Source organism: Heliangelus exortis, chromosome 21 (genome assembly GCF_036169615.1).
Source record: "Heliangelus exortis chromosome 21, bHelExo1.hap1, whole genome shotgun sequence".
NCBI lineage: Eukaryota > Metazoa > Chordata > Aves > Apodiformes > Trochilidae > Heliangelus > Heliangelus exortis.
Genome location: NC_092442.1, coordinates 8,366,973 through 8,385,003, shown reverse-complemented (window position 1 = coordinate 8,385,003; position 18,031 = coordinate 8,366,973). Strand labels below are relative to the sequence as shown.

The 18,031-nt window shown below is 38.7% G+C and overlaps 1 protein-coding gene across 3 annotated transcripts; it reads right to left on the bottom strand.

Moving 5' to 3' along the window:
• Nucleotides 1-2,295: 2,295 nt before the first annotated feature.
• Nucleotides 2,296-18,025, bottom strand: RPS6KB1 (ribosomal protein S6 kinase B1). 3 transcript variants are annotated; one of them, XM_071764729.1, is made up of 15 exons: nt 17,783-18,025; nt 14,764-14,813; nt 13,703-13,823; nt 13,289-13,357; nt 12,726-12,873; nt 12,020-12,077; nt 11,035-11,135; nt 10,562-10,652; nt 10,278-10,368; nt 9,866-9,973; nt 9,509-9,571; nt 8,633-8,710; nt 6,900-7,007; nt 6,223-6,335; nt 2,296-5,675 (listed from the first exon to the last, which is right to left on the bottom strand). In XM_071764729.1, exons 1-15 carry the CDS (start codon nt 17,852-17,854, stop codon nt 5,438-5,440), a joined length of 1,509 nt encoding a protein of 502 aa, XP_071620830.1. In that variant the 5' UTR covers nt 17,855-18,025; the 3' UTR covers nt 2,296-5,437. The 3 variants fall into 3 exon arrangements, with proteins under 3 accessions (XP_071620830.1, XP_071620831.1, XP_071620832.1); XM_071764730.1 differs by lacking the exon at nt 9,866-9,973 and having other exon boundaries at nt 17,783-18,024; XM_071764731.1 differs by lacking the exons at nt 14,764-14,813; nt 17,783-18,025 and adding an exon at nt 14,419-14,481.
• Nucleotides 18,026-18,031: the final 6 nt, after the last annotated feature.

Sequence of the window (18,031 nt, the reverse complement as noted above, 5' to 3'; positions counted from 1 at the left end):
TTTGTTTGGTGCATGTTGAATAAAGAAACAAGATCCATTACTGTTTCAGTATTAACTTACATGTAAGCATGTAACAGCAGCTCACTGCCAGGTAGACTTTTCCTCTTAAACTGATGTCTCTGAAAAACAAAAAACCTCCAAATGCTACAATTTATTAATGAGTAGTTTCTGTGCTAATTGCAGAATTAACTTACACATGATCTCACTTTTTTCCTGCTTATCTTTTTTTACCTTGCTAAAAAACCCACTCGAGTTACTCTGTTACAGCAAAGCTACAATGAAATGCCATTACCATGAGCTTGTCATAACTGAGTACATTTGGAAACATCTTAATTAGGGAAAAAAAAATAAAAAAGTTAATCACTTACTTGATGAATGCTGTAGCAACTCAAATGGCCAGGCAGAGGGACTGAGTATTATGAAGTGGCAGCTGACACAGATTTATAGGGCTGCCATGGCATCTAGGAGAGGGCCCTTAAAGATACAATTAAAAGTGTAATATTAGTAGAATTTTTAATTCTGAAGATTCAAGCTAGGAGGTATCAATTTATGTTCAACCTGGGTTTTGCTCTACCATGCTGTGCATTTACTAAGTCTATTTCTTTCTGAAGTTTACTGCAGTTCAGAGTAAATGTGCCCTATAATTGTAGCTAAGTGACTGAGGAAGAAGATTCCAACCTAAAGAACACAGGCAAAAGCATCTAAGTCTGTAATTGGAAACTTAGAGGAGTAGAAGAGGTTCTTCTCATGGAAGCTTTTCCCAGCAGGTGAGGTGCTTTGGAAAATGTGCAGTATTTATAACTTTCTTACCTCAATAGGTAGTTCAGTACCTGAGACAGGTACTGTACATTGAGTAATTACTGCATCAAGGATATATGCAAGGCCATCATTATTACTGAGAAATATGAAACTAATTTACAAGTATTACATTTGCAGTCTAGAAAAAAAACAACCCAACACAATAATTTGATAGTGCCACATGGCCTGGGAAGCCCCCCCAGAGGTTTTTTGTCTGTGTTGGTGCTTTTAAGTCAACCCTGGGGTGTTGTTGATCCCTTTAGTAACAACACCTTCCTAGCATGAGGGTGGATGTTGCCCAGAGACAGGACCAGGGACCAATCTGCCATTTATTCTCTCTCCCTGATGATGACTTTTTGTTTTCTTTAAAGCTAGTCAATATTATACAATCCCAGTAATATTACTAAACAGTTAATAGGGAAAAAAAAACCAAAAAAACAGTAAGAAGATATTTTGATCAACCAGTTTAGATTTAAGCTTCATAAATAAAGTAAATCACTGTCACCTTAATTACAGAGAGGAAAAAAAAGTAACTTACATGCAGGAATTATGTCCTTTCTGATCCAGCTGTCAGCATCATGCTATCCAGATGCAGCTCTTCCTTACCAAGCCCAATCAGGGAAGCTGCCCAGCTTTCCACACACAGACACCCAGCACATGTCTGACCCTGCAGGAAACAGAACAGTGAAGATGATGGCAAATGGCAATCAGTAGCCACTTTTTGAAAGCCCCAGCCCCTCAGTGATGGTATCAGACTGATCAGCAGCTGTCAGACCCTTCAAGTTCTAAGTGGAATGAATTCCTCCTCCTTCCTTCCCCTTCCAAGCTGCCAGGAAAGGCAGGGATTTAGATCCACAGTTGTACTTTACCCACTTCCTTAATGAAAATAGGTCACTTGGATTAGCATATGTTTACATTTGCATTTAATTGTTTTTCCCATCTATTTTATTCAGTAGTTGAGGATATTTAGTTCCAGTAAACTCTGAAAGATGAAAAAACAGAATAAGGTTTACCTTGATTTCTATTAATGTGGCTCAAGTTTGTTTCTTGAAGACAGCTACAAAGCCAAGTTCATCTAGAAGAGAACAATCTGTAGAAGTTCATATATAGGAACTATATACATTATATCATCAAGGGTCTGCAGGAAGAATATTTCAGTAATTTGCCTTGTTCTCAATTACTTCTTCCCCTTTACCCTGAAGGGTAAAGTATTTCCTTCCAAGCTGGCAAAATGAAACAGCAACTACCCTGCTGTAAAGACAGAATTATCAAAAAAAACAACCAAAACCCAAGCATCTGTCCTAATAACAGCAGTAGTTTCCCTCAATGTTTGATGCACTTTTTGATTAATAGTGAGAGCAGGTTGGGAGTTAATATTAAAAAGATAATAGACCCAAAGTAAACATCCACTGTATAGTGAGAGTGGACTCAATTATTAATTGTTCTCCAGCAGTTCAGCTTTTAGACAGCAAGACACACACAAAAAAAAAAGGGATATTCAAAAGAACAATTGATTCATTTATTTTTATCTTTTATTATGAGCTAATACCAGGATGACATTCAAATGTCAGATGGCACAATTAAGACAGTCTTGGTAGGAATTATTCCAGCATTCCCAAAATTACAATTTAGTACACGAATGGCATCAAATGTATGCATCACTCCCACAGAGAAAAATTATGAAATTCTGAGTATCTTATACCAGAATAGTTTTTGCAAAATGGGAAAAGAAAAACTGCTGGTAACACAGCTGACCTATAAACCTTTTGTGATAATGACCTGCAGAACAAAATATTTCCCTATTTAACATCTAGTAAAAAAAAATATGACTTCTGTTCAAGTTTAAGATTTAATACTTTTTATATGGTTAGCCACAACAGGTATTAACCTCAGTTTTACTATATTTTTGTAATGCTACAAAAATCCTATAAAATCAAATTATAGTGAATTTTTCAGTGATTATAATTAAAAAAGCGCAGCTTGTACAAAATAAAAAAAATAAGATTCTATACTCTAATGAAAAATTTAAGACATTTTTAAATGAACAAAAGAAAGCACTTGTTAAGCTCTCCAATAGTCAATGCATTCTGCACTTATCTGAAATAGCCAGACAGGAGCAAGAACTCCACTCCCCTTAGTTCACAACTAGTAATTTTGACACTATTATATATATATAGAGGATCTATGTCTGATATTTTTACAAATAAATACAGGATAAACCATATTGCATAGTGTGTGCTTGCTGTCTGAGTCACACTCCAAAAGTTTCACAGTTATGGTAGGGAATTAAACTTGGAATCTATGGGATGAAACATTGACAGTACATGAAATTTAATTTTCAAACCGATTAATTGTAGCTGTAATTAATCAGTGAACCCAGACAAACAACTCTTGCCATTCTTGCCAGCCATTTAAAACCAATTCTACTGGACAGTTATATCCAGCCAACCAAAAAGCAACTGTTAGCTGTAACTAGGCCCAAGAGAGCTCTGCCTCAAAAAATTATTACTTAAAAAACCAAAACAAAACAAAACTTAAGTTCCTTTATAGTCAGTTAACATGTTAGGAAACCTGTGTTAACAAGTGGCACAGAGAGAGGCACTGCTTGAAGTGTTGCATATTTGCCAATATGCAAAATACAAACACACTTGAGCACTTCTGATCTCAGTTTCACAACATGTCACCCGTGGCCCTGTTACCAAATGAAAAATTGAACCTTCCAGTACAATTTATGTCATTATAAGGTAACTTGATTTTCCTTATTAAAAAAAAAAAAAACAAAAAACCTAATTTTCCAACGAAAGGCTTATCAGGAAAAAAAAATTGGAATTTTTGCTCAATCCTAACCATCCTTTTTGTTGGTTCTTTGCTATTATCAACACGGTATCACCGAATCCTTCTGACCTGCAACTTTTAGGAAACAGCACTGTGATTGGATTCAACATGCTGAGAGTTTTATGGCTTGGATCCTATGGCTCAAAAAGATTCAGTATACACAGAGTAAGCAGAATCTATAGAAAAATCCCTACTGTTGTGAAACACTAGAAGTAGACTTTGCACAGTTTGACTAAAGATAATGCAACGTGTGGCAGGCAAAAAGTGACAGGACTTGTATGCAGCTGCATGATCATATACACACACACACACACACCATACACACTCTAACTAGTGTAAAGCTCTGCAGATATTAACCCTTTCACCAGCTATGTTCATGGAAATGCTTTCTTTAAGGCAGGAAGTATTTAAGTAAGGTAGAGTTACCTTTATTTTATTCTTTGTACCTGTAATTCATTTGTACAGATCGTGACAATTTCAAAAACATAAATACTGTCCTTAGAACATGTTTCCTAAATTAAGTCGCTGAAGTTCTGACCCACTGTGGAAGACATTCACTGAAAGGCCATTTAACACTTTTCTCCTACAATCAGCAAAATTTATTGCCCCAGCATAGAAAAAAATGTTGATAAAATTTAGAAATGTATAATGGCAGGGAACCCCCATCAGGAACGTTTTCTTTTTTAAAAAAATAAAAATCCTCGAATTCTTACCCACTGGTTCCAAAAAGGTTTATTTCCTTACACTCTGTGTTTCCTCTGGTGCTTCCTATGTGTTTCTACTGACCTTGTATTCCGATGCACTTTTTCCTTATCTTTTCTATGGGTAAGAATCAGAAGGCATTCAGCTGTCTCCAGCTAAGGACTAGCACATACAAAAGTGATGTTTCCCAGTGAAATGTCTGCTGAGGACAAGGATGAAATAAGCAGGACGTGTGTGTGAGCCCATGGCTTCCAGTTAAGCCTAGAACATAGCAGCATTGCCATTTGATTAGATCCATTTGGATTTGCAGGAACAGGTATTTCAGCTGGGTAAGCAAGTGAAACAGTTCTCTCCCACCCCACATTGCCAAGCTGGTAATTAAGCAATTCACTTATTGATTTGTTGTGTAAAGAAGAAGAAGAATCAGAACTAGAGCCTTTGCTTTCTTCGCAGCAACCAATTTAAGTTTGCATTTTCAATTTTGGGATGCTTTTCATCATGAGCTGAATCAAAAAATCTATTATTTGAAAAATATATATTTTATATATAAAAAAAACCTCATTATGTTTTGAATGTGAAACACCAATTAATTTTATCTTTCATCTTTGATCCCACCCCACTGTAGGAAACAGCTTAACCAAGCTTGCATGCTAATGATCCCTCAGATGCAAGCATACAGGCATTTCATTCTTTGCCTAGTGAAAGGGCTAACCCTCCTTGACACATTCACAACTAGACCAGTGATTCTGAAGCAACATCCTGACCCTTAATACTGTCAGTTTCGAGCTATCAAGCTGAAAAATCCTTGATAAGGTGAGAAGATGTCACTGCAAATCGTTAGATGATGTGCCTAGAGTTCTGCAATACCATTTGCTAAAGTTTTTTTTTTTTATGCACCATTGATTGACAGGAAAAAAAAAAATCCGTTTTTCTTTGCTTTCCAAGTCACTCTGTGCAATGACTGACTCTTTGATACTGTCACTTTTTAAAAGTAAACCATACAAGCCCTCGTATTTCAACTTCAAGGGGGCTTATGTCCATTCTTTGTTTTCCACCTTCAAAGGCTTAAAAAAAAAAAAAAAAAAAAAAAAAAATTGTGTTGTCATAGATTCATGCGCAAGTGCTCTGGTCGTTTGGAAATCATGGGAAAAGCTTGTTTTTTGTATGGCCCAGAGTTTGGTTGCCGGATTGGAAGTGGTGCTGAGGCCTCTCCACAGACTGTCACATCCATTTGTTCTATTCCACTTGTCTCCATTGGATATTCCACAGGTGTCTGAGTGTTTGATGCGCTGGCAGAAGCACCTCTTCCCCAGAATTCCCCAGGGGAAAACTTTACAGGGCTTTAAAACAAGAAAAATAAAAATCAGAGATGAAGACAGACACAGCACCAAGGTATGTCCTTGACTCTGCAGGAAGCTGAACTCAAATGCCTATTGAGAAGCATTTATAATTCTTCCTTCCAGTTCCAGAAGTTTTAAGAGTTTCCATGTCTAGCTTCTACCACAGTCTCTTGTAAAGTAAAATTCTCTCATTTGAGTAGTCAGGATATATTTCTAGATGATTGCAGAAGAAATTTTCTCTACTAACATGATTCTTTAGGGGCACATAAGTACTTAGGATGTTCTCAAACAGTTCTAGAGGAACAGTGTACCAAAGTCACCAGACTGGGAGGCTGTACCAGCACTGAACACTAAATTAGTACTTCTTGTGCTGCCAAACACCACAGATTTGTCTCTAATAATGTGGTTTTGCAAAATAGGATGGATGCTGCACTTCTAGCAGAGTGATGGGCTTACCAAAAGGCCACATTTTCTATTTCTAGTGCAGATCTACTTGCCAAAAATCATATTACCAAAAAAAGGGAAAAAAAAAAAAAAAAAAAGATACCTGACTGGTGTCCTAGGGCTACCTATGAATCTGCGAGGTGATCGAATTTTTGGTTCAAAAGAAAATTTCTCTTTAACGCTTTCAAGTACAGATGGAGCCACATAGGTAAAACCCTGCAAAACAGGAAGGAAAGCACCATAACTTATGGGCAAGATTTACATTCAGGAGCACTTCTTGTCATGAAATAGGAAACAAAATTACAAAAAGGAAAGTAAATGTAAACATAGGAATGTCAGCTTGCTTCCTGAGACACACAGCAGGACTGCCTGCTCACCCCAGAGATTCCTGCTCAGATCCCAGATTCCCACAGACATGCTCAGTTTAATTAATTTTCATCTCTAGAATGGACATTGTGTCTGCATGACTATGAAAGCAGTCACACAACCAGGGTCCATAATGCAACCATGAATTAGAATGCTGACATTTCAGAAAGCAAGCAACATTTGTTAGCTGGTTTATCTCTATAAAGAAGGCATCAGCACTATCAAACCAAAGTATTTTCAAAGCTACTCAACATTTCAGTTCTGCTGCAGAATGCATTTAAAATGACAGTAATTTGCTTCAAGCATCAGGGGGCAAGATTCAGCAGGACCAATTTACCTGAAATGCCCTTTTGTTTGCAATCAACACAACATATCTCTCCACAGTTACTACATGCTCATCCCTCTCTCACTTACCAGAAAGACCTGGTTGGCACTTTCACTGAGAGTAGAGTCATCTGGGCTATCAACAGGTGTCTGACGTGTAAACTTTGAATCAAACTGGCTCACATCCTCTTCAGATTGCTTTGCAAAAACAAAATGATTAAGGGTTTATATTACAGATATCAACCAAATGGCTGTGTGGCCTCTGGATGGAGTTCATTCCATAGGTTTTTGGCAGAGCTCTGCTGTAGTAAAACCCTGGAGTGGTGTCGGGATCCTGTCGCTGCCAGTGGGAGGTCACTATGGGCACTGACACTGAGAAATAAAGGCAAGGGGGAGGGGCAAAAATTATGGATCAAAAAGGAACAGAAATTAAAAAGATGCCTTGAAAAAAAAAAAACAAAAAAAAAACCACTAAAATCCCGAATTACAAACAAAAACTTTTAGAAATACAATGCCAGTCTATTGCAATTTAGCCCTTGTCACAACCAGTATACAACAGCTGCAACTATTAATTTCTCCAAGTCTCCCTCCAGATAATTTTATCCCATTTTTGCAGAAGTGTTTATACTGTCAGGGACAGATGACAACTCTGGAACACGTAACTATGAATTCAGTGTTTAATTCAGTCAAAGAGCAACAGATATAATTCCAACCTCCCTTCTCTCATTCCTAAATGTATCAGAAAAGGCAGCAGGTATTCATTTGTGCAGGACTTCATGCAACCATGGAAGCACATTTTCAAAAACCATCTGGTTTGTACAAATTCATTTTTCTAAAATTTGCTAGTAACAGAAAAAAAACCCCGAATTCTCATCAGGTAATTTGTTTGGAAATAAAGAGTCTTGCATCATTCCGAATTTATTTTTAAAAGGTGAGGGGGAAAAAAAGGTCTGGAGTCCTCATGCTGTGGTATGCTCAATATTAGTCATGCCTATGTTAGTTTAAAGTGATATTTTTTTAGTAGCCAGGAACTACTGGGGTGGCAAAACCCACTGCTGCTGTAAAGTAATTGTACCCAGAGGGAAAAAAGACACCCCACACTATCAAAATACAAGCTAGGATAATAGAGGCTTATTCATCACATCACTGGTTTGAGGTAAACTTTAATTAATGCCTAGAAGTCAAAAGATGCTTTGTAAATATTAATAAGCAAACATACAAAATGCTTAATTAAGTGGCTTCATTTACATTTGCTTAGCAACTATTTTATTGTCTCAGTTTCAACCAAGTCCTGACTTACTGCATAACATTTAGAAGCAGAAATTCAGAGATAACTGTACTTGCAAGTCTGTTTAACTAACAGGTTAGAAGCAGGAGGAATTAAAACTGAAGCAGAACCTTTTTCCTCCAGGAGACTGAACAGAGGACACATTTATTCTCACATAAAAAAAGGGAGATGCTGTTCCAGTGATGGATGAATGCTGTGACTGCAGAGTAATAAGGCAGAACAGCACGCTCATGGCAGCCAGTATTTCATACTGTGTGGAGTCTTAAAAGAGGTTTTTCATTTCTAAAATGTTGACATAGCATCAGTTCTCAGAAGGAAAAAAAAAAAAAAAAAAATCTGCATCAAGTAGTTTCTCACTTTAATTTCACAACAGTGAATCTGAGTGACCCAAGCTGATGCAGGTAACTATTTAAAGTACCAGAAATCAATGCCACTCCAGTTCATAAGAGAGAGTTTCCAAGCTTTGGATTCCACGTTGGTTAAAACCTTTCCCAAAGGCATATGAGGAATATGTCCCAGCATTCTGAGTACATACCAATAAGGGCTTAAAAGGAGGTTCCACCTTTCTTGCCAACAGCTCATCCCAGTTAATGTGTCTGAAGAACGGGTGAGCCTAGGAGAGTTAGCAATAGCAGAGTCATAATCCACCTTCTGGGTATAAATCACAGAAATTTTAAGAATTAAGCATGTTTTTTTTCAGATCCTCTCTGTGGTGTCCTTCTTTTCAAACATCTGGGTCTAGTGTAATATATTCTGCAGCACTGCATCAGAGTAGCTGAAAATTGATACCATACCTCCAAGTCAGACAACAAAAATCCCTATCATGTTTTTCTTAAAAGTATTAGAAAAAGTCAGTTGGCATGCAGAATACCTCTACATTTTTCAGCTCTAAAAGTTAGATACCTAAAAATAATGAGAAACCACTGCATTAGAGACAAATTATCATAACTGTAAAATAAGCAGGACTCTGTAGGACACAATCTCACCACAAAAAAAAAAATAAACCAAGCTGGAAGCAATAGGAACCAGAGTTCTGCCTTAACTTTTAACCATGCAACACTGAATGCAAACAAACAGCACTTTTCTCTTGGAAGAGCTGCACTAAATGGGAGCTGGCAGGTTTTCTGTCAGACTCCTGGAGTACCATTGCTCTTACGTGGCTGACTGGATAATTAGCACTGTGCAACTAGTAGAAAAGATCTACTGGGAGACAGAGCTAAAGGATAAAAGTTAATTTTTCAATCTCAAATTATCAATTAGGTAGACAGATGCCTTCATTAAGCTTTGAAGCATTCAAATTTTGATCAGCTGTCACGTGGCTGTTTTTTTCCTCTCCTTCCCTGATGTGCCCTGAAAGCTGTTTTATTTTCAATGAAGTAATTTAAGAATTCTTGAGTTAAGAGAAAGTTACCTGAACTTCTCCAGCATCTCCAGGACCAGCTCCTAGACGTGAGGCAGCGTTTCTTTTTAGCAGCTTAAGGAGAAATAACATCCAAAAAAGGAAAGTTACTTATGTTATTATGACTCGACTAGTTCTGACATGAATCATCCTTTGAATGAATGGCATGCAGACTTCACACAATAATCAGAAAACCCCCACTTGTTAGAAAACAATTGTATTTTCAGGGAAAAATCACTTTGTAAACCATGCAAAACCAAGATGGGTGGCTTAGCAGTAAAACAAGTATGGACTGAATAACCATGGTGGAATCATTACATTTCTGTTTTCTACATACATGTGTAGCACTGACATTGATTAAAATTCTACCTTTTTAAGCAGATCTCTGGCTTCTTGTGTGAGGTAGGGAGGCAAGTTGAGTTTACACTTGAGAATCTTGTCAATTGTTTTCTTTCTGTTCTCCCCAGTGAAAGGAGGCTAGAAAGCACCATTGTAATGGGAGGAAAAATAGACTTGTTCAGGTCTCTTATTTATGTACATCTCACTTCAGTAATTTATAAAGCAGATTAAGTTACTGCAAACAGAACTACCAGATCACTGTTTGGATGAGAGCAGCTCATGGCTTTAGTCAACGTAGGTGTAGTTGTATTTTAATTATATTTTTTACTTCTATTTTGTATATATTCAAATATATATGTATGTATACATGCTTCTGAATTAGAATGCAGGTAACTACAAGAGCTACAAAGAGAAATACATGCAATTATAACTGTGCACCTACTGCTCCAGTCAGCATGTCATACATTAATGCCCCCAAACTCCACCAGTCCACTGCACGATTATGCCCACTCCTCATCAGGATTTCAGGGGCCCTATAATCAGAAAAATTGAAAAATATGGAAGTATTTTAACAAGAATAATACTCATTCTGACTACCAGTCAGAACAAAAACACATTGATCAAGTAAAATTTCCAAGAGTGACTGCACATCAGTAAGAAAAGGCAAAATGTAGCCATTACCCCCCAGACCAGTGAAATATTTTTCTGTTTCATCATGCAGCTCACATGTATTCAATTGTTCCACAGAATGTGTGTGTGACTGTTCCATCGTGAATAGATTCTTTACATAATCCAAAGTCAGTCAATTTTACGTGACCTGAAATTAAATATATAAAATTTAAGACTTGCCAGAATTCTGACAACTTTGTAAGTACCGTTAAACACCAGGAATTTTTAACATGAATATATAATAACTCTGAACTATTTCCAGATTTCTACAATGGTCTGACAAAGCAATACAGCTATAAACCAGAATGAGATAATCACACTTACAGATAAAACCTCTGCATTATACCTGCATGAGAAAGTGTTGCACTCGGTGAAGAGAAACCACCAAAACTTATTCAAAGATAGACAATAAAGATCACAGAGCATCACTGAGATAAGAAAGGAAGCTATCAAATTTTCCTGCTTGCTTCCAACAGCCTTTGACAAATTGTGAAGTGCCCTGAATAATTCAGTACAAAGACTTGGACTACCTTGATGATTAAGCATGATATTTTCTGGCTTCAGATCACGATAGATGATTCCTTTTTGATGCAAGTGCCCCAGTGCCATGGAGATTTCTGCCAAGTAAAAGCTGAAAGGAAACATTTGCCATGCAATTAGACATGTTCAGTCCTGCAAAGCACCTTAACCACTGAAAATATTGTGTACGTAGCAGTGGTTCCTTGAAAGCAGCATTACAAGTGTAAGAAGGAATAAATGAGATAAGGGATGATGCCTTTGGTTTGCCAAAAGGCATAGAGACTCCAACATGAACTACAAAATTATGCATTTGGGTTCTCAGTCACCTTATCATGAATCTATTTGGAGTATTATCTGTATTAGCACATTCAGATGACAAAGTTGAAGAAAAATAAAGAAACTTAGAAGGTCAGAGGCAGCACCCAGAGTGCCACCTGCACAACAGCTCTGTCTGGACATCAAAGCTTTTCTCAGGCATGCTCTGGGGGAAGACACACCTGTATTGAGCTTTGTGAAGCCTGATCAATAAAGGATTGTTTCAGCTTGTTTATACATAAAATATCACTACTCAAAAGGCTGTTTCCTCTTTGTCAGAATAATTTGTCACTTCCCATGTCTGATGGTTAGAATACAGCCAGTATAGTCACTAAGAAATTCCATAACTGGCTGGTAAAATTGTGTATGGACCAGGAACAGAAAAATTTACAGCAAGTTTTTTCTCAGTCTTTTTTCCAAAACCCAAAACACCTCCTTTACCACAGCCCTCTGGAATAATAACCAGCAATGGACCCTCTTCTGTACTAAGGCTGGAGTCACACCAGCACAAACTGGTAAGTACAGAACTCATGCCTCTTCCCCAAAGCCAGTTAGCTGCCCTTTTCACTAGTCTATGATAGAAAAGAGCAGTTATATATAGTTTTCAAAGTCAAGAGTATACAGTTTAAGCACTCCAAAATAACCCCAAAACTATTAATTTACCAAAATAGTTTCACTTACCAAGCTGTGTCTTCCATAAATATCCCTTCTCTCTCTAACTGCATAAATAGTTCTCCTCCTGTCAAGAGAAAAATTACATTAAAGTATAGGTTTTAGTCAAAAGTCTATTTTCCAGCAAAGCTATCAACAACAGGCATTCTGTCCTGCTGTACAAAAAGTTGTTTCACAGAATACCTGGAGAAGTTACTCTTTTGTTATTCTCAGAATATTCTCTAGCAACCTATAGAAATGTCAAACCAAAAGGGCATACTGCAAAACACAACAGCATTTCTGTCCCTCTTTTTCCTATTGTCACAGCTTGAGCAAATAGCTTCTAATCTGTGTCTGTTTTCCCTATCTGTGAAATCAAGAGAACATGGACTTGTTTCACAAAGAACCTGCAAGGACTAAAACCTCAGCTATTCCACATGACTGCAGAGGATCTAAGGGTAACATAGAGGAATCACAAGTCTGATGGAAGAAAAGGTATTAAATCCTCCCCCCCTCCTGTATTGTCAAGGGAAATAATTATTTTTTGTTTTATTCATCTTTACTGTATTGATTTAGAAGGCTTATTTAGGTTAATATTAAAAAGATATAGGGTAACATATTTTTCATGTTTAAGTCACCATGCCACCAGCGAGCTGGCCTTTCATCAGTACAGGAAGAAATGCAAATTTTTCATTACATAAACTGCCAAGCAGGTAACAGAATTTCATGGACTGACCACTGAGATACTCAAGGATGAGGTAGAGTTTTCCACCAGTCTGAAAGGCATAAATTAAGTCTACAATGAAGGGATGTTTCACTTCCTCCAGTATATTCCGCTCTGCTTTTGTATGAGCTGTATCCTTGGCATTCCTTACAATCATTGCCTACAAAAAACATGGATACATCAGCACAAGAACAAGCTAAACAAGGCAGACTTTTATATTTAGTCCAATTTTTTTTTAATCCTTTTTTTACTAAATCACAACACTACACAACAGTCAGCAACATAATTAAAAAAAGAAAAATTGAGTGCAATTTATATGTCACATGAAAGGTTTTTTGTAGAAGTTTAAGACTATTTATTTCATAGAATTATGTAATAATTTAGGTTGGAAGAAACCTCCTGACAAGCTGCTAAGAACAATGTAAAGTTTAATTCCAGCTGTACCTGCATATGAACTGTATATATGAAACATTTTATCTTTAGGTATGTTAAATAATTAGGTAATCGTAAAAGCTAAATGGTGGGATAAATCTTTTTAGATTCAGACAGGAGTGGAATGTGAACATTCAAGTTACCTTTTTGAGAACTTTCATGGCAAATATTTTCCCTGTATTTGCTCCAGTTACTTTTCGTACTTGAAATACCTATAGAGTACCAAAAAAAAAAAAAAAAAAAATTGTCACACAACCACATGAGCCATCATTAGTTAACAACAAAGTTTTTCAAAAAAAGAGATGAGATCACCTATAAATTGTAAAAGGAGATAGTGATTTGCACCACAACCAGTCTGGGACATTTTCTGCCTCCACCAGCTGGTGAGGCTCTCCCGAGTCACCCAAGTCCCAGGATCCCAGCCTGGTGAGTTCACCTTTTGGTGGACTGAAGTTTTGAGAAAACAGAATAGGAAGATCAGACCTTGCCAAAGGCAGCAAGTGAGCACTTTAACTGCCTTCATGTAAGGGATCTACTTCTGTAGAAGAGTTCCTTACCTTTCCATAGCCACCTTTGCCAAGCACACGTAGCAACTCAAAGCACTCCGGTCGGATCTTTTCTGGACCTCTGTTTACACTAGTTTCTGAAATCTCAAATTTTTCACAATGTTCCATGCCACTGGATAAAACCAAAACAAGAATATAAGACTACCTGTACTCAAAAACGATCAAATGAAATCATGCAAGCAAAGTTCTTTCTGAAAAGCACACAGTGTGTCTGACAGAACTGGATGACTGCTTTGGGGACTGGGAGAATTCTCAGCGTCACAAATTCAGCTGAGGTGTGTGCAAAGCAGTGAGTTACAACTTGCACAGAAAAGATCACCTGCAAATTCTGGGGATTTACAGTATCAGGATTTCCTTCAGTTTCCCTCATTTTAGCACATAATCAATCTCTGTTGAACGAGAATTAAGTTTACAAGACCAAAGCCTCACACTGACTTAGCTACTGCTACAAGACCTCAAGACAGTAAAGTGTGCTTAAATTTCAGAGCACATTCAGCAGCCCCACCAGTCATGGTAAGACTTCTGCAACACAAATATCTTGCAGAAAAAGCCATAACAAAACCAAACAGACTGATCCATCATTTAGTGATGCTTCTGAATTATTCTACAGCTTTGTAGAACAGACTGATCTTACTAAAGTAAATGTTGTAACTATCACTGCTTTCTCCTCACATGGCACCCTGAAACCATAACTTCTGAATTCTCACCTGCTTCAGACTGCCATGCAAATCTGCAGCTGGAGCCTTTCTAAAATGCACAGAACATACAAACTTCTGCAAACAGTGATAGTACAAATATTATTCAGATATGGTAGAGAATGCTGGAGAGACAAGGATTAAAAGACAACAGCAAGTTTTGCCAGAATTTGTTTTATTATTATTATTAGTTTAAGATACAATTCACAAATTTTAATGGGAAGGAATGTTGAAGCTACTAGCAACAACTCAAAATTAAACAAGAATGACAATTTTTTCTAATTAACAATGTAACAAAATCAGAAGCTATATGCAGCTGGCATGAATGATACAGAACATTTTCAAGCAGCAACTTACAGGTCATATTGGCCAACGCCGCCGTGGTCCATGCTCTCACTTAATTGACCCTGGGGATGGGAGGGGTGGAAGGAAGATTAATTAAAATTTAAAAAGCAGCATTAAAAATAAATCCACTGATGTCTATTACACACCTTCAGTTATATATATTAACTATAATTTATATTATGTAATTAAATAAGCCTAAAGGTCAGGGATACTAAATTATCACCATAAGACACCTACAAAATTCTGTGCAAGATTTGTAATAATTCTATGTAGCTGAAACAGTGATACAGGGAACCACTCTTCTAACTGACTGCACTATTAGTCACTGAAATATTAGAGGTAAGTTTCACACCCCCCCAGGTGAATTTGAAAAATAAAGGTGCTAGATTTTTCTTTACAGTTGCTCTTCTATATGACTCTTAAGATCCTAACACAGTGTTATGCAAATCAGAACAACAGTGAAGATTATGTGAATAGATTAACTGGGATCCATATGCACTAGAAACAAATAATTAACTGAGAAGGATTTAATATTACATAATGATAATAGCCAAATTAGTCATATTAATGAAAAAGCTAAGCTTTACTCTGATGTTAATTTTTTGTATGGTTCTCTGACCAATAATTCAGATAACAGCTGCAACTTAGTGAGAAGCAGCCTGGAATTCAGACTGAATATGGATAAATCAAGTGATGTTTGAAATTCAGAGAACCAGAAAGAAACAAAAAAAGAGGCAACACATTAAGATCTGCAAAAAGCAGACCAAGCCAAGGAGTGAATTTAAAAATATGTAAGTGAAAGCACTAACCAAAGAAAATTAGAAACTTTTAATAGCTTCCAAACCACTCTAACATTACAGTTTACAGGGGCTGGTTTATTTTATTGAGTGATCAAGAGGGGAATTGAAATCCTGGTTCCACCTCCTAGCACAAGCAATTATGGAGTCCAAAAGTTCAAGTTTGTTTCCAGGTCAGAGAGTTGCAAGCTCATGTCCTCATGATAACATTTATTAGAGAAATCCAGCTTACTGACATCTGTTTCACAATAAAACCCACTAAAGCTGCCCTTGAGCCTACCAGCAAATGCAAACAAACATTTTTTGATGCCAACAAACAAACTTTTAAAACTTCAACAAACACCCATCACGTTCCTAAACAACTTGACAAGTTACCCAGTGGTTCTGGCAAAGTTCACAAGTGCTTTCCTTGTCCCTGAGAACTCTGGTTTTCATTCTCAGTATTAACTTGAACAAAATCCCCTTTAGATACCATTCTGCTACTCTCAGGATTTCTTCTCATCTCACAAAACCAAGCAGTGCAACAGGGTACTGGCCACAGTTGTTTCATTTACCCCAAACACAGAAATTAAGGCTGATTTTTATTCACCATAATAATTAGTGTAAACAACCATACGGCTTAAAAGTAAATTATCCTTTTAAACAATTCTTCAGACTTTCTAGAATGGTCATGCCTATTCAAAACTACAACTGATCTGTTCTTTTTACTACCAGAGGCTTACAGCTTCCAGGGGTACCAGAGAGCAGCACCTCAGCAATCAGACAAAACAGCCCAGATTTTACACAAGACAGTCCAGATTGAACACCCTCCAGTTTAATCATCTCAGCTGCACTGCCTGCAATGTCTTTTTGCTCCCTGCCAGACATGCACAACACCTGGAGAGAACTTTCAGTGAACCACCTTTCCCCTTCTTGCCTGTTCTTATATTCCCTGCTTTTTAGTTGTGCTTAAATTTCAAGTCCTCCTTTACCTGTTTGCCAAGAGGCACGCAAAAAACGTCAGTGCAAGATGCATTCATGCCCCTAGTTGTGCCATCAAAAATTCAGTCAGCAATTTTTAAAAATCCACAGTAACTAGTGATTTTTTAATTGTTCCCTGAGATAATTAGCAGAGCATGAGAACCTTCTTTACATCCCCATTAGAACCTGCTCTTGGCAGCGTTAGCAGTGTGATGCAAGCAGCATTTTTTTTTAGACCAAGGACTTTATTGATCATTGAGGTGACAGGCAGGGCTTTTTCCTGCAGGTTGAGAAGTGTTCAAGCCTGCAGCTGTCAAACCATGGCTCTACAGTTTCTATACACCCCGAGTATTCCAACTGTGATACAGAGTATCTCTAAAACTCTCAGAACCTCGTTAGTGTTTAAACAGTAAAAAATAAATACAGTAGCAGTTTCAACAATCTCAAAGATTTAATATATAAAATAACACCAAAAAGCAACAGCAGCACTGGAAAATTATAAACAGAGATCTTGTAGTAAAGTTCCCCCAAAGCCTTGAAAGAACAACACAAAGTGATAAACTACAGATTACAAGGTGAGCCGTTCACTGAAGCATGAGCCAGAGCTGATCCACACAGACATCTAACGCAGCATTTTAAAGCTCTGCTTTTAATTTTGCCGCTAGAGCAAGGATTTTAGCCCGTTCCAGAAAGATGAGCATTTCTGCACTGACGTTCAAACATGTGACAAGGAAAAAAAAAAACACTCACACACACACACACACAAAAAACCCAAAACCCCATCCACTCACCCTTTGCGGCACTTTCCTACCCAACCCAACACAAATCTTCTCAGGGGAATGAAAAAAAAAAAAGAAACCCGCAAGTTTGCCGCATCCCCCGCCGGCCTGCCAGCCGCTTCTCGGCGGGGAAACCCGCGGAGCCCAAACCCCAGCCCTACTCGGAGCACAAGCGGTGTTCGAAACTCCTGAACCGAAGCGGACCGGGCCGGGCCGCAGCGCTGCCTTCCCCGGCACAGCTCAGCCCGTGCTGGGCGCGGTCGCGGCCGCTTCACCTGCGGCGGCCCAGGGCTGGGGCAGCGCCCTCCGCGCTCCGCCTCGCCCGGCTCCCGCCGCAGCCGTGTCCCCGGGCAGGGCCTCCGGAGAGATGTTCCCCCCCGGGCCGGTCCCGCGGGGCCGTTCCCCTCAGGCCTTTCCCCTGGGCGCCGCTCCCCGCAGCGGCCTCCCGCTCCCTTCCCCGCGCCGCGCCGGTTCTCGGGCTTCCCCCGTTCTCACCCCTTCCTCCAGCTCCTCATCCGAACCCGCGTCCTCCGGCTGGTCCAGGTCGATGTCGAACACTCCCGCCATGGCGCGGGTGCGAGCCGCGGCGCCGCCGCCCCCTTCCTGGCTGTGCTGGGTGCGCGGGGCCTGGGCCGCCTCATGGGCCCGCACCCCCCAACTCCGCCACGGCCGCCATCACCGGCTGCCCGCCCGCACCGCGCCTGCGCACCCGCCCCTCCCGGCAGCGCGCGCGGCACCGCACTG

Excerpts from the sequence above, each read along its gene's own strand:
- RPS6KB1 (XM_071764729.1), bottom strand. The coding sequence starts at position 17,854 with ATGGCGGGAGTGTTCGACATCGACCTGGACCAGCCGGAGGACGCGGGT. Across the intron at positions 13,358-13,702 it reads GCAAAGGTGGCTATGGAAAG|GTATTTCAAGTACGAAAAGT; the intron begins GTAAGGAACTCT and ends GGTACTCTATAG. Across the intron at positions 7,008-8,632 it reads CTCCTTTTAAGCCCTTATTG|CAATCTGAAGAGGATGTGAG; the intron begins GTATGTACTCAG and ends GTTTTTGCAAAG.